At 48.0% G+C, this 16,070-nt stretch overlaps 2 protein-coding genes across 4 annotated transcripts; one reads left to right on the forward strand and one right to left on the reverse strand.

Annotated features, from left to right (window-relative positions):
* Positions 1–212: 212 nt before the first annotated feature.
* On the reverse strand, positions 213–8,092 carry LOC144086287 (transcription factor SOX-14-like). Of its 3 annotated transcripts, XM_077616186.1 has the most exons (4): positions 6,750–8,092; positions 2,983–3,621; positions 2,287–2,462; positions 213–767 (listed from the first exon to the last, which is right to left on the reverse strand). In XM_077616186.1, the coding sequence occupies exons 3-4, from the start codon at positions 2,343–2,345 to the stop codon at positions 248–250; spliced, it is 579 nt and encodes a 192-aa protein (XP_077472312.1). In that variant the 5' UTR covers positions 2,346–2,462; positions 2,983–3,621; positions 6,750–8,092; the 3' UTR covers positions 213–247. The 3 variants fall into 3 exon arrangements, 2 of the variants coding, with proteins under 2 accessions (XP_077472312.1, XP_077472313.1); XM_077616187.1 differs by lacking the exon at positions 2,287–2,462; XR_013304393.1 differs by lacking the exons at positions 213–767; positions 2,287–2,462; positions 2,983–3,621 and adding an exon at positions 4,301–5,829.
* Positions 2,842–4,828, forward strand: LOC144086289 (uncharacterized). The gene is made up of 5 exons (XM_077616189.1): positions 2,842–3,241; positions 3,543–3,651; positions 4,006–4,116; positions 4,460–4,538; positions 4,632–4,828. The coding sequence occupies exons 1-5, from the start codon at positions 3,135–3,137 to the stop codon at positions 4,721–4,723; spliced, it is 498 nt and encodes a 165-aa protein (XP_077472315.1). The 5' UTR covers positions 2,842–3,134; the 3' UTR covers positions 4,724–4,828.
* Positions 8,093–16,070: the final 7,978 nt, after the last annotated feature.

Genomic DNA, 16,070 nt, shown 5'->3' on the forward strand with positions numbered 1-16,070 from the left:
GATTGGCCATGTATCAAAGAAATTCCTTCTATTTTGCTCGGAATCCAGAATAGCTTCTTGTACTCTTCTCTAAAGACCTTTTTGAATCAATAAAGTAGTGAATGCTATTTCTAAAATGTTCTTTGACAAGGGGAGTTTCCCACTTGAAATGTCAGCAGTCGCTCCCGCCAATCCACATGACGTTGCGTTCCGCTCAGGCGCTGGCGCTGGCGCCCGGCGCCGCGTACGACGCCGACCGGCTGCGCTCTTACTCGCCCAGGCAGCGGCCGGGAGGAGAATATAAGCCGCCACCTGCGGGCACAGCCGGGCGGGGGACCAAGCAAGCCCCCCCCCCTGAAGGCCGGCCACTGGAACTGGGCCATCCGCCGGAGGTGAGGCGCCGGGAGGGTGGGCCTTTTGTCCAGCCCGTGGCTTTCGTCCAGGTCGCCAAAGTCGCCTCCTCAGCCAAGAAGCGCAGACTCCCCGCCGGTGCCTCCGCCCTGACTTTGCGGCGGGGCCCGTACTTGTAGTCCGGGTGTTCTCGAAGGTGGCGGTCGCGGAGCCTCTCGGCCTCGTCCATGTAAGGGCGCTTCTCGGCGTGGCCCAGCTTCTTCCACTCGGCGCCCGGTCGCTTGCCGATTTCCGAGTTGGGCCTCTCGGGGTGCTCCCGGGCCACCTGGCGCCGTTGTCCCCTGGACCACACCATGAAGGCGTTCATGGGTCTCTTGACGTGCTCCGGATCTTTGGCCATTTGCGGGCTCCGGCGCGTGCTCCAGTGGCCTCCGGACCTAAACGTGAGAAAGAGAAAGAGGACGTAGAGAGAAGCAACGTGCAAAGGACAAGTGAAGAGAAGAAAGCCAGCATGCGCAGCGCTCCTTTCTGCTCCAAAGTCACGTTGGGCTGCTAAACCAATGAGGAGAAGAGAGCCCTGTAATCCCCTCAAGTGGGGAAAGAAAGAAAAAAAAACACTCCAATCCAAGGTTTGCGACAGTCGCTCCTTTTGATACTTAAGCTTAAGAAATCTCCGATGAGATGCCAAAAAGAGAGAAAATCATCTTTATCGAGGCCTTGATAAAAGCCCAGGAAAAGAGCGCATGTATTTGGTTGGCCACCCCCGCCCGGGGTCGTCGCAGCTTTTTGAAATGGCTTAGCGCAGGGGTGGGGAACCTTTTTGACGAAGAGAGCCACAAACAATTCCTATTTTCCAATGTTATTCCTTGTGAGCCATACTAGGAATTTAAAAGTCAAAATACATACATGTAAACGAGTGCCTTTTCATTTTTTTTAGTCATTTCACCACTTTTAAAGTGGAAAAAAATGAATATTTTTTAAAAGATTCTTATGCTTTTGCTAATCAATGAGAGGATGCATTCCAGAAGAGTCTACTGCCCCAAAAAAATGAAGATGAAAGCAGTTCTAGATGTAATATCTCAGTTCTGTCACCAGCAATTTCCATATTTTAGCTCACAGGTTAGCAACGAGCCAGATGCACCTATCAAAAGAGCCACATGTGGCTCCAGAGCCATAGGTTCCCCACCCCTGGTTTAGAAGGAAAAAAAAAAGTGCCAGCGGCAGAAATTCTCGGTGGTCATCCGGTTATCCCCGTCGGGCTCCAAAGATACGGACCCTTCCTTCTCCTCGGGAAGGGTTAGGGTGGGGTTTTGCTGTTTAGGCTCCCGTGGTTGACCTTGACCATTCCTGGTTCCGCTTAATTTCTAAAGTTCCCACCCTGGCACTAACCCTAATCCTAACCCAGGTTTTTGGAGACTTGAAAGCCAGTGGTCCATGAGGCAGTATTCCGGCTGGAAAAAGAGTGTATATTGGTGACTTTGACATTGTCCAGTTGTTGTGTACTTCCTTCAATTTTTTTTTGGCCCCACTTGAAAAAGGCCCCGATCTTCTCACAGCATGAACAACTCAAATTCTTTTCTCATTTTATTGAAATTTGTGGTGATAGGAAAGGATTAGGTTGAAAAGCTTAAAGAAGGAAGCATGTGACATCATTCAAGTTTCAAGTTACTATTATGTTGATCAAAGTGTTGCTCTTGAGTTTACTCGTAACATCTTCAATTTACTACAGAAATATAGAAGGGTGTTCAAATGATAGAGTGGAAGGAAGTGCAAGTCAATTGTTATATGAACTGATTGAGTCAATGAATACTGATATTCACTTGACAGAGATTGATAGTAAGAGTCATCCAAGTGAAAGGAAAGCACAAACAATGCCACTTATACAACTTATGGTTGTGAGAAACAAACGGAGCATCAATCAGCTGGAATCAAAGTGGTACTTAAATTTGATCCTACCAGTTGCGTATGATTGGGAACTGAAGGGTATCTTTGCTTCTTTGCTTCCTTGATTCCATGGTTGCCTGTCTTGTCTTGTACTTTCAAGGCTAGACTACTGATCTCATACTGGTTATGACCTATGACCTCAGGCAGGAAGCAAGGAGAGTTTAGTCTGATTGGGTTTTTTCTGCCCCCTGTTGGTGTGGAAGAGGGCAGACGTATCTTCTGCTTAGTTGACTTGACAGACATAAAGAGCAATAAACCGTATACAATACATGGTCATTTTTTTAACAAAAAAAGCCTTACTATACTATGTCGTTTTTTAAGAGAAAAGCCCTACTATACTATGTTGTTTTTGAAAGAAAAAAAGCCTTACTATACTATGTCGTTTTTTTCTATGAAAAAAGCCTTACTATAGTATGTCGTTTTTTAAAAGAAAAGCCTTACTATACTATTTCAAATTTTTCGAAAAAAGCCTTACTATACATGGTCGTTTTTTTTTTAAAGCCTTACTATACATGGTCATTTTTTTTATGAAAAAGAGCCTTCCTTATACATGGTCTTTTTTTTTTTTTTTAGGAAAAAGTGCCCTACGGTCTGCCCATGGTTGTTTTTTAAGGAAAAATACCTTACTGTAGTTGGTGTAAGAAAAGGCCTATACTACGTACATGGATATTTTTTGTTGGAAGCAATAAAAGCCTTGTGTGTACTCACTTGATACGGTCCCAAGCAAGGCCAATGGATTTAGAAGGCACTCTTGGAGTGGGAGTCGCTCGCTCCTTCGGTCATTCCGTGGTCAGTCAGAGCTGACGCTCAGTCCATCGACCGACCGCCGGCGACCGTTCCTCCTCCTCTCTTGGTTGGCCATGGAGCCCAAACGCGCGTCGACTTTTCTTTGGCTGGCCGTGGTCGCGGGGGCAACGCTGAGCGCCGTCTCGCTGGCCTTCGGCACGGCCCAATGCAAGATCAAGTGGTAAGAGCATCTTTTCTTTTAAAAGCCTTCTTTCAATTCAAAGTGTCCATTCCGTATTGTTGATGGCTCGTCACACTTGGACACGTGGACCATCCCCGAAAGGATCACGTGACCAAAAGTGGATCCAATGCCTGACCAAAAGCCTACAAAATGCATTTTAGCGTAAAGGCGTCGCTCAGTTCGTGGCCGAGCCATTCTTTGTCCGTTTCGTTCTTGTCTCGTTTAACTTTGTCCGTTTTGAGTATTGGAGTGATATTGAAGGAAAGACCATTTTTGGGGGATGGGGACGGCTTGCACGCAGGTTGTTCGGCATCCCGTGCCAAGATGTCTACGGAACGCTCGTGGAGCAGATCAAGGCTTGGCAGATCCAGCAGAGATGCCTGGATGAGGGAGAGAAATGCTCTTATGAAGTAAGTTAGACGCCCTCCAAACAAAACAAATACTACTACAATACTACTACATTGGTCTCAGCGGAGGCCCAGACAATAAAATCAAGTGTCTAATGACCTGATGCGTGTGTGTGCGTGCGTGCGTGTGTGCGTGTGTGTGCACGTGTGCGTGTGTGTGCACGTGTGCGTGTGTGTGCACGTGTGCGTGTGTTTGTGTGTGTGTGCATGTGTGCATGTGCGTGTGTGCGTGTGTGTGCATGTGTTTGTGTGTGTGTGTGTGTGTGTGTGCGTGTGTGCGTGTGTGTGCACGTGTGTGTGTGTGTGTGCGCGCGTGTGTGTGCGCGTGTGTGTGTTTGTGTGTGTGTGTGGTTGCAGTTGGTATCAACGGGGCCGTACGAGATCGCGGCCACGCACACGTCCCCCAAAAGCAAGCTGGTGAACGATCTGCACTTTCTTCTGGAGCAGTCCACCGTTTGCAAAGTCACCGTATGTTGTCATCCACATCTTTCAAAAAACAAATCAAATAGAAGTAGTATGAAAAACAGACAAAAATAGCTAAATACAACCCAAAATAATAAATATTGATAGACAGGGAAATATGAAAGCAGCCATGACTGCAATGTTTATTGAATTCATTTTTTTTTTTTTTTACAAAATGTTCTGTAGTCACAACAAACCAAGCCCGTAAGCAAAACTTTCCTCCATTTTGGATTGTGCAGTCAGGTCCCCCCCAAAAAATAGCCTCAAAGAACAGTCCAATGATTTTCCAGTTTCATGGAAAGCGGTCTCAGTCTGGCCTTCCTTTGCCCCAATGTTGCGTCCATTCTAGGGAGAAGGAATTTCCGTGGCCTCCAAAGATCCGGCAGACAACGGCACCAACTTCTGCAGCCTCCAGAACTTGATGGACGGTCAGCGCGCCGCCGACGCTCACTTTATGGGGAGAACATTGGCGAGGCGTGCGTGGACCTTTCAAATAAATGGTCAATCTTTCCTCTCGCCAGGAAGCCACCTGATTGAAGCCGAGGGCTACAAACGCTTCACCAACAAGTGGATCTGCGCCGGCTTCGAGAACGCCAACTGCTCCTGGCCCTGACGCCAATGGACGGACGCGCCGAGAGCATCCATCCTTCCCCGTTGGCTCCTCTTACACTTTCTAAACACGGTGTCGGAGGGCAAGAACGGTTCTGGGCGCAACGCTGCTCAAAATGCACACAATCAACATTGAATAAAAATGCAATCCATGCATCCAACAAGGCTTTTTCAGTCAAATAAAACAAGGTTCTGCTCTGCTCATTGAAGCCTCTCTTCTCTACGCGCTATCGGGACGTGAAAAAGGAGCCCAAAAAAAAGAAAAAGTCATCGGGAATACGGGATGAATATAGTTATCCAATCCAATCCAATCCAATGCACCCACACGTGGAATGGTGAATTTATCGGGGCCTTAATGCCTGTCAGTCTGCCCCCGTTTAATCCCAAGCGCCGGCGTTCAAACGCCGTCCGTCCGTCCGTCATAGGAAACGGTGGCCCGGGGAGCCACCGCGGCGAGACCACGTCCGCGACGCGACCGCGTGCCGGCCCCCGCCCCCGTTCATCTCCCTCCCTCGGGCGAGACGAGACGTCGGCGCCGAGCCCAGCTCACTGCGTTTTGCCGCAGTAGAGCAGCTTCTGGGTGTTTCTAGTGGCGAGGACTGCCAAAAGAGAGAGAGAGAATTATAAAGAAAGAGTAAGAAGGAGCGCAGACGGGAAAAGAACAGCGGCGGCCGCTCACCGTTTAGCGCCCGCAGGAATTTGGGCCGTCTCTCCTCGGGCAGGTGCACGGCCACAAAATAAACGGGCACCCCGGAGAGGGCCACGGCCACGCCCATCAGCGAGTTGAGCGTGTCTCCGTAAAGGGGGACGATGACCAAGAAGAGGCTGCACAGGCAGTAGATCACGGGGAAGAACAAGGTCAGCTGACAGGGAGGAAGCGGAGTCCACGCTTAGGAGAGCTGCTGGCTAATTAGCCAGAAGGGAGTACTACGAGCGGGGCCCTTCTCTCATCTCCGGCACCTTGACGGGTCTGGGTCTGTCCGGCTGGGTGAGGCGAAGGTGGATGAGACCGGCCACGGACAGCCCCACGAAGAGCCAGTAGCTGAAGCTGAAATAGTTGATGAGCTGGAAGACGTCCTCCACGCAGAGAAAAATCAGCGCCATGGCGCCCTGCCAAATGCCAGAGGAACGCTCAATTGGCCGCCAGGGAGGGACGGACGGACGGACGGACGGACGGACGGAGCCCAAAGTCCTCACGTTAAACAAAAGCGCCGCCGCTTGTTTGAAAAAAAAGAGGATTTTTTGAACAAATGCCTTCTTTCAATTGAGAAACTTAAGAGGATTTCCATATCATTTCATTCATTTGAATGTATTGTGAAGATACATTTGAAAGAATGTTCTGTCTTTAGTTTAGTACTCAACTATACATGTGCATGTATGGAAATTCAACTGAAAAAGGAACGATAACCAATATAAGTATAAGAAGACGGAAAACATTTCAAGAAATGGCAATACGTGTAGAACAAAGCGTCTTATTGCCTTGCGGCGGTACGGAGGAGGAGGAGGAGGAGGAGGAGGGAGGAGGAGGAGGGAGGAGGAGGAGGGAGGAGGAGGAGGGAGGGGGGAGGAGGGGGAGGGGGAAGAGGGGGAGGAGGAGGAGGGGGAGGAGGAGGAGGAGGGAGGAGGAGGAGGGGGAGGAGGAGGGAGGAGGAGGAGGGAGGAGGAGGAGGGAGGAGGAGGAGGGAGGAGGGAGGAGGAGGAGGAGGAGGAGGAGGAGGAGGAGGAGGAGGAGGAGGAGGAGGAGGAGGAGGAGGAGGAGGAGGAGGAGGAGGAGGAGGAGGAGGAGGAGGAGGAGGAGGAGGAGGAGGAGGAGGAGGAGGAGGAGGAGGAGGAGGAGGAGGAGGAGGAGGAGGAGGAGGAGGAGGAGGAGGAGGAGGAGGAGGAGGAGGAGGAGGAGGAGGAGGAGGAGGAGGAGGAGGAGGAGGAGGAGGAGGAGGAGGAGGAGGAGGAGGAGGAGGAGGAGGAGGAGGAGGAGGAGGAGGAGGAGGAGGAGAAGAAGAAAGAAGAGAAAAAAAAGAATCAGCTCTCACCTTGGACTTCTTAATCTGGAGCACCGCCACCAGCAAGTCGATTTCGGTGTACTTCCTCACCATAGGCTCCATGAAAAAACGCCACCTTTGTACCACGGCGACTACGTTTTACCATCGTACGGAATTTGCCGGGAGAGTACCTCCCACATGATGATGGCGTAACTAGGGAGGGAGAGAGAGAGACAAAATAAGGAGATTGGTGAACAAAAGTAGCCATGTCGGGAAATAGAAAATGCCATTTTGGCACACACACACCAAAAAATGGAGTCAGTGCACTCCCCCTGGGTCTCATTTTGGGTCACTACTGGTCACTTCACTTCATTTGGGGGCGTTTAACCTCCTCGGACCTGGCGTCCACCTGTCATATTTTTGGTTGTCGCAAGACTACAATGTTACATTTTGGACTCCAAGGGCCTGGCGTCCGCTTATGATGTGGACATCATTTTCCTCAGAAAGGACCTCATGTAAAAAGATCATTCTTTCTTTTTACACTCACCCGGTCCCAATTCGCCGAACTATCAAAGAGAAAATACAAATGCATGCCTTGCAAGAGTCTGGGTCTTAGGAGGTTAAAAGGTCACTTTGTCATTTTTTGCAGTCAATTCCTGACAATTTAAGGGCAATCTAGTCTCGCCTCCTGCTGGCTTGGGGGGGGAGATTCCTGTTGAATGTGTCATGGGATGGCCAAACTATTCCACAAAGTGGGTGCGGGCAGGGGTGCTTTGGTTCCAACCTCCAAAGAGCAAAGCTTTCCACAATACTAGTGTCCTGCGAGTGCAATCAGTGGATTGCCGTCAGCTGCTTCTTGCAGCACAACCCCCGCTGGTTCAAGTTTGTCAGTCAGCTCGGTCGGTCGGTCGGTCGGTGGTGGATATCTTGAACCAAAAGCTCCCCCCTCCTCACCCACAGCGGCCCAACCCCCGTTGATTCAATTTTGTTAGCTATGTCGTGCCGGGTGGCTTCGAAAATGAAACGCTGCCTGGTGTAAACTGTCAAAGCCAGTTCAATACTTTTTTTTTAACCTATTTCAAACACGGGCCATCAAAGCGTGAACTTTTGTCCATTGAAGAGCGAGTGAGCACCTCAAAGAAATTGAAGCATTGGACATATGAAGGAAAATGTAGCATCCCTTAAGACTAGGCATTTATTTAACAGGGCTGGGCAAACTAAATAAAGGGTCAGAATGAGAGCTTTGCTTTCAACCTGGACAGAGCAAAGCTTTCCACAATACTAGTGTCCTACGAGTGCAATCAGTGGATTGCCGTCAGCTGCTTCTCTTGCCCAACCCCCGCTGCTTCAATTTTGCCAGCTCGTTCGGTGCTGGATGACTTGAACCCAAAGCTACTCGCTCCCCACCCACAGCGGCCCAACCCCCATTGATTCAACTTCGTCGCCTATGTATGTGGCGGATGGCTTTGCAAAGCCACCCTGCCTGGTATAAACTGTCAAAAGCCAGTTCAATACGTTTTTTAAAACTTATTTCAAACATGGGCCATCAAAGCGTGAACTTTTGTCCATTGAAGAGCGAGTGAGCGCCTCAAAGAAATTGAAGCATTGGACATATGAAGGAAGACGTAGCATCCCTTAAGACTAGCCATTTATTTAACAGGGCTGGGCAAACTAAATAAAGGGCCAGAGTGAGTGCTTTGCTTTCAACCTCGAAAGAGCAAAGCTTTCCACAATACTAGTGTCCTACGAGTGCAATCAGTGGATTGCTGTCAGCTGCTTCTCTTGCCCAACCCCCGCTGCTTCAACTTTGCCAGTCAACTCGGTTGGTGCTGTATGACTTAAAGGAAAAGCTACTCGCTCCCCACCCACCCACAGCGGCCCAACCCCCGTTGATTCAACTTTTTCACCTATGTATGTGCCTTTGTCACCTTTGCAAAGCCACCCCTCCCTGCCTGGTATAAACTGTCAAAAGCCAGTTCAATACGTTTTTTAAAATTTATTTCAAACATGGGCCATCAAAGCGTGAACTTTTGTCCATTGAAGAGCGAGCGAGCGCCTCGAAGAAATTGAAGCATTGGACATATGAAGGAAGACGTAGCATCCCCTAAGACTAGGCATTTATTTAACAGGGCTGGGCAGACTAAAAAAGGCCAAAAGTGAGTGCTTTGGTTTCAACGTCGAAAGAGCAAAGCTTTCCACAATACTAGTGTCCTACAGGTCCAATCAGTGGATTGGAGTCAGCTGCTTCACACAGCCCAACCCCCGCTGGTTCAAGTTTGTCAGTCAGCTCGGTCCGTGCCTGATAGCTTGAGCAAAAAGCTCCCTCCCACCAACAGCGGCCCAACCCCCGTTGATTCAATTTTGTCAATGCTGGGTGGCCTGCAAAACAAAAAGCTGCCTTTTTTTGGACCTATTTCAAATGTGAGCCATCAAAGTGCAGACTTTTGACCATTGAAGAGTGAGCGAGTGCCTCAAAAAAAATTGAAGCATTGGACATATGAGGGAAAACGTAGCATCCCATAATATTTAATAGGGCTGGGCAAAATAGGGGCCACAGTGAGTGCGGGGGTGCTTTGGTTTCAACCTCTAAAGAGGAAACTTTCTGCAACTCCTGTATGTTACAAGTGCAATTAGTGCATTGGAGTCAGGTGCTTATGTTACACCCTGCATTCGATCTTGACACACAGGGGGAAATAATCAGAACAGTGAGATGTTGTTGTTACTTCAATCCAACTTTTACTGTAATGATTCAACACATCTCCCGTGCCTCAAGCTATTTGTTAAGCCATCAATAATCGAATACCGATCTTCTTTAACATGCCCCACACTTGCCATGTGGATCCAAGGATCAACAATCGACCACCGATACACCCATTCAATCCAAACTCGTTATACCTTCTTTACATGCAATCGTTAATAAATCAAACACTCTAGTACAGGGGTCCCCAAACTTTTTCCTGTGAGGGCCACATAACCTTTCCCTTCTCTGATGGGGGGCCGGTGTCAGTTTGTAACAGAAAAAGTGACGATGGTAGGTGAAGAATATGACATATTTTACTCCTTCATTTATGGTAGCTGTTTCATTTTGATATAGTACCACAGTAGGATTAAAACTATTGTTCTCAACTCAATCACAATGAACAAAAGGTCTTTTGTTTGAGTTTCTGCTTTAAGGTGAGGTCCAGGTGATAAGTGGTCCCAGGTGATGAGTGGTCCAGACCAAATCAGGGACAAAGGGATCCCCGCGGAGAGGGCGATGGTCCAGATGATACCAGACACAAAGGAATTCCTTCGGAGAGGGCGACCATGCCAGATGTGGATTCAAGGACAAGCAGATTCTAGGAGAGGACACCCCGCAGAACGTCGTGGGACAGTCCACATATCATTAAACTCAGCGAATGAATATTCATCTGTGTTATACTATAATTGGGCAAACGCGGGTTTGGACTTTAGTCTCTTTCATCCTCCACTGAAGCAGGGCGACGCTCAGCTGGTTTTATATTTGGGAAAGGGACCCGGAGCTCTGTAAGGATCAATATCTTGAATAAATCATCTGTGGAGTAACGCGCATACCCTGCTCTCTTCCTTCGATGCTGAACACGCACAAATTGTTGGACGGGATAGACTGAGTTAAGGAATTATGGTTAGGGGCTAAAACTATACGTCTAACATAGGGAAGCTTAAAAAATTTATTGTTTTCCAGGAAGCCACACATAACCAAATAACCCTTTCCAGGTTATTTACAGAAAAAAAGTCAGGAAACAAATAATAACACTATTAATGAAATAAATAATAACTAAATAACCCTCTCTGAGTTCTTCACAGAAAAAACAGGAAATAAATAACACTATTTAGGGAAATAAATAATAACTCTCTCTGGGTTCTTCATAGAAAAAAAAAGCCATGGAACATTAACTTTCTGTTGTGCCATGCACAATCTTCTCCCTTTGCTCTGAAGTTTATGCACGACACCACAACCGTCATTACAGAATCCCAGGTCAACATTTTGCAGCACAGTGCTTGCTGGTGAATTCGGCAGTGGACTCGTAGCGGGGCGGTGAGACCCCTTTTTTCCAACTCCCGCTTCATGCGTCCCATTATTAGACCGCAAGTTTCGGCCACCTTGCTAGGAGCCCCGTCAGTCGTGATGCTAGCTAGCTTTGACCAGTCCAGGTCCAACTTCTCCATGGTTTGGCACACTTTGTGAAAAATATCCTCTCCCGTTGTAGTCCCTTTGAGACTTTGGAGGGCTGCCAGATCCTCGCAAATCTCAAAGTTTGCGCTAACTCCACGAACAAAAAGGAGCAGTTGCGCTGTGTCTTGCACGTCCGTGCTTTCATCCAGTGCTAATGAAAAAAAGTCAAATTCTTTCGTCTTCTGCTGCAGCTGGGCATATACATTAGTCCAGATTTTTTCAACGCGTCTCGTGATTGTACTCGCCGACAGACTTACGGCAATTAAATGCATCTTTCTTCTCGGGACACACTTCCTCCACGACAACATCCATACATTTCTTAAAAAACTCTCCGTCAGTGAAAGGCTTACCGTTGCTTGCTATCAGTTTAGCAACCCGAAAGCTGGCCCCAACGGATGCCTGCTTCAGCTGAGCTTGACGTAGAAATGTAGTCTGCTGAGATAATAGTCCAACTTTTCGCTTTGAGAGTTTGTCTGCTCGTATTTGGCCTTGCACGCTATCGTACTTGTCTTTGTGACGGGATTCGTAGTGCCGGCGAAGATTGTATTCTTTGAATACTGCCACCGTCTCTTGACAGATGAGACAAACAGCCTTTTCTTTACATTGAACAAAAAATAATCGTTTGTCCACTGCAGGTTAAATACCCTGCATTCTGAATCAATTTTTCTCTTAACTAACCTTTTTGCCATTATTCCGTTCCCGAACAGGCTCAGGTTGCACAGTTTTTATATGCTTGAATAGCATCGCAATAGCGATGGCCCCAGGGCTCCGCCCTCACCTGCAATCGTCCAGATGTCTCGCTAACACTCTGCCCGCATGCATCAAAGGGAAACACTCTCCCCGCGCATGTCACCAAAGAAGCAATGCGAAGGCCCGCTTCACTGGGATGATTTGTGGGCTCAGCAGGGGTGCAATGAACCTAACACAAGATTAAAACGTCCCAGTCTTCAAGGCCAAATAGGAAAAAAATCCGATAGGGTCTCTGGTATTGTTCAGAGGGCCGGTCCAAATGTGCCGGCGGGCCGTATCCGGCCCGCGGGCCGTACTTTGGTGACCCCTGCTCTAGTATGTCACACTCTCCCCCACAAAAACAAATGTCGTCCCGACATCAGTATAGTATTCCAAATATCTTCCCCTTGTTGGTTGTAATGCTGAACAGTCTAGCGAACTTGTCATTTTACATCCTCTTCTGTAAGCTGATACTCATAAAAACTCCAGACGGCAAGGGCCACAGTTCAAATATAATCCACAACTCGTACGGTCCACGTTCACTGGATGGAAACTGTAATCACAGTCGTAACAGTCCATGTTCGCATAACACATGTCACCCTTGTAGGCTCAAGCCTGTTGGAGTCCATACATAAAGGATGGTTGAATGTAATATGGCTGCAGGTGTACTAACCAAGGAACCACTCCTGGTACAGGGTAAGCAGGTAGCAGCTGATGTGGTGACTGAGTACAATAACAGGAGGGGACACCAAGCTGATCATAGGTCGTTGGTCGTGGTGGATGTCTCTCCCTTCTTGGCCGTTCATAAGTCAACGCCTCAGGTTCATTCACAGCGGTTGGCGGAGAGGTCTCTGATAAATGATCATCACGAGGATCTTCAACAGCCAGATTTGTTCCCTCACCAGGCAGGTCCTCCAGCTGATAGTCATCTTCTGCTTGTACTGGTCCGGAAGCAGGGCCCTTCACTTCGAGTCTCTGATTCGCTGGCAGTGGCCTGTGCTCACACTCCATCCCTTGGGCATCTCTCTCATTTAGCACCTGGAGGGGCTCGTAGTGAAAGTCATATTCGTCACCACTGTCTTCGTCTGACTCTTGAAGATGAGATACGGGCTGCTGTTTCTTTCTCTGCATACTTTTGCCAATTTTTCCTTCTTCTAGTGTTGCCTCAACAGGTAAATGATCACAGGACATCAGTAGATTTCTGTGCAGAACTCTGGAACGCCCTTTACCTTTTTCTGGCCTGACTTCATAAATTGGTAGATCAGATCCCATTCGCCTCACCACTGTATGAACTGTATCTTCCCAGAAGTCACGGAGTTTTCCAGGTCCGCCTCTTGGTGTCAGGTTTTTTTTAATCAGGATGCGTTCTCCTGGTTGTAGCACAGAGCTCCTCACTTTGGTGTCATAGTGCTTTTTACCTCGTTCTGCAGCTTTCCGTGCACTCTCGGTGGCAATGGTGTACGCCTCCTCCATCCCTCGTCTCCATTTCTCCACATAGTCCTGCAGTCCATCTGTATCGGACTTGTTGTACAGTCCAAAGAGCATGTCCACCGGAAGCCTCGGCGATCTCCCGAACAGTAGGTAAAATGGTGAATAACCTGTCACATCACAACGGGTACAGTTGTATGCATGCACAAGCTTGTTCAAAGACTCCTTCCAATTCGATTTCTGTGTCTCAGTCAGTGTTCTTAGCATCTGTAGCAATGTCCTGTTCATTCGTTCCACCTGACCATTACCCATCGGGTGATAAGGTGTTGTCCTGGATCCAGCCATGCCACTGAGTAGTCTCTTCAACTGTGTGAACAAATGATTTTCAAATTCTCTTCCCTGATCATGGTGGATACGTAAGGGGAACCCAAACTTCAGGGCAAAGTCATTGAAGATAAGGTTTGCAGCAGCCTTTCCTGACTTGGAGGTGGTGGCATATGCTTGGACAAAACGTGTAAAGTGATGGACAATAACGAGGATATACACTCATATCCGCCTTTGCATCGATCAAGATGAAGAAAGTCAATACAAACCAGCTCAAAGGGCTGTGTTGTCACAATATTCGTCAATGGTGCTCTCTGTTCCTGGCATGGTTTTTTTTTTGTTTTAGGCAAGGGCAGGTTTTAGTCACATAATGTTCAATATCAGACTGCATATACGGCCAGAAGAAACGATCACGCACAAGGGATACTGTGCGGTCGACACCCTGGTGCCCCATGTTATTACGCAACTCTTTCATTACTGTTCCTCGATATTGTTCTGGTAAGACTAACTGTTTACGGGTTGTGGTGGTTCTGTACAGAATCCCGTCTCTGTCTGTTATCAGTTTGTCCCACTGCCTGAGCAAACATTTTGTTTTTGGGCTGAGCAACTTCAACTCCTCCGCTGATGGCTTACAACCTGACAGTTTATAATTCAACACAGGACGAATGAACAGGTCAGATTGTTGTGCTTTCCTTACCTCTTCTTTTGCTATAGGGCTGATTGACGCAGCAGCTGTCTCATCTACATCTGTCACTGAACAACACATCTGTAAGGAAGGCAGACTCAAAGGGAACATTTGCTGTACCGTGGATTGCTTGGATGGTGGCAACGATGGCATCGGGTGGATGTGTCTTCCTATTTAGGTCTCTATAGTCTACGCATAACCGAAGAGTTCCATCTTTTTTTCTGACACACACGGCCGGCGAGGAGTATGATGAGTTTGACTTTCTCACCCAGCCCTGTGCTATTAAGTAGTCATGGAGATAACCCTTCATCTCTTGGTACAATGGTCGGGGCACTGACATATATGAACGCTTTACTGGCTCAGAATCTTTGAGAGAGATAGTCATTTGTAATCTGTCAGTACAGCCAATGTCATTGTCTGAGATTGAGAAGGAGTGACACTCTTCTCTCAGCATTCTTTTGACTACCTGTCTCTGCTCCTCTGTCAGGTGACTTACATCTACAGGTGGGTCCCATTGTTCACCTGTATTGAATGGGGTGCGAATGCTGGTATGATTCACTGCAGTTGGTGCTGGGGTTGGTTCAAAAATCAGTTCAGCGGGAAGTATAGTCAAAATTTGTTGTACTGTGCCAATTACAGTGCGCCCGGGTAAAAGAATATCATGGCCTGTAGGATTCGAGACATCAATTGTGATGACAGGGAAAACACCCTTTCTTACCCTGACCAAGGTGTCGTTGAACTCGAGACCCTCTGGCCACTGGGCATTCACATCTGGCTGAAAAAGCACACTCGTGCCCTCTTTGAAAGGTTTGGCAGCTATACGACATTCAATCTGAATAATGGTGTGTTTTGGTACTAAAACCCTGTTTTTCCTAGCTCTCACTACATACTGGTCTATCTGTTCCGCACTGACGGCCTGTATAAAAGTCCTCACCTCGTTTCTTTTGAGACTTGGGAAAGCCCTCCTCACAGCAAGGTACTGTTGATCCACTTCGGTCTGTGCCAGAATGTGTTCAATAACGTTAAAACCAATAATGGGATGGGACAGATGATGCCCGCTTGTCACAAGCATTGGAATTGTCAATGGTTTTTTTCTGTGTACCCCTGAGACCAAATGAAATGTTGTCTCAACCCACCCAATATAAGGCATCTCAATCCCAATCCCATTTGCTGCAATCAATGTCAGATCTGCAGAGGTTTCTAATATTTCTGAGACATTTCTCAGTCGCACGCCAGGTAAATATTCCTCTTTCCACCTTTCGTCAATAATTGAAACTTGAGAACCCGTGTCCCATAATGCTTGTAGTTGGTGGCCATTCAAATAACACTGGACTCGACGACATTGCCTTCCAACTAGGGAGGTAATTTTATGTTGATGACCTATTGCTGCCGGGGGTGGCCGGTAGGACGTGCCTTTGTCTCTGCTAGGAAATTTCCCACATTCACCGTGTATAAATAGTTGAGACTTCTCTCTCTTCATGGTTGACACTCGTCCCGCAGGGGCAACCACTAGTCGTTTAAAGGGGCTTCTCTTAGCGGCCTTACAATTCGTGTTTTACATCCAACTTGGAAATGTTCTCCACTCCCACAGCGATAACAGTGTGTGCAGTGTACATCTCGCCCTCCTCGCTGACACGCAACACACCTCCTTGGGACATAGGCAGGGCGGCTAGTGTTCCAGTGGGGTGCTGGGTGCTGGCTGTAGTAATTTTGTTGAGCAGAAGGTGGCTGGGGGTCCCCAACTGGTCTTCTAACGGAGGGTGGGGGGTAGGAGTGAGCAATGTTCCCTCTAATTTTTCGTTTGTCTGAGCAGAAAGACAACCTACCTGAGCGCACTGAGTACCGACCAGTGTGAGCGACATCATCATTGCTCGCTACGGGCACACACCAGTATCACACCTGCCATAAGCAGGTGCATGTCAATGTTCCCTCTAATTTTTCATGTATCTGGGGCATACACACAAGCTCCCTGAGCAAACGGAGGACTACTGTGAGCAACATCAGATAGGCA

Source organism: Stigmatopora argus, chromosome 12, assembly GCF_051989625.1.
Source record: "Stigmatopora argus isolate UIUO_Sarg chromosome 12, RoL_Sarg_1.0, whole genome shotgun sequence".
Lineage (NCBI taxonomy): Eukaryota > Metazoa > Chordata > Actinopteri > Syngnathiformes > Syngnathidae > Stigmatopora > Stigmatopora argus.

Coding starts and splice junctions, on each gene's coding strand:
- LOC144086287 (XM_077616186.1), bottom strand. CDS start 2,345: ATGGAATCAAGGAAGCAAAGAAGCAAAGATACCCTTCAGTTCCCAATC. Junction 768..2,286: donor TTCCCAATCATACGCAACTG/GTAGGATCAAAT, acceptor TCTCACGTTTAG/GTCCGGAGGCCACTGGAGCA.
- LOC144086289 (XM_077616189.1), top strand. CDS start 3,135: ATGGAGCCCAAACGCGCGTCGACTTTTCTTTGGCTGGCCGTGGTCGCG. Junction 3,242..3,542: donor GCCCAATGCAAGATCAAGTG/GTAAGAGCATCT, acceptor GCTTGCACGCAG/GTTGTTCGGCATCCCGTGCC. Junction 4,117..4,459: donor CCACCGTTTGCAAAGTCACC/GTATGTTGTCAT, acceptor CGTCCATTCTAG/GGAGAAGGAATTTCCGTGGC.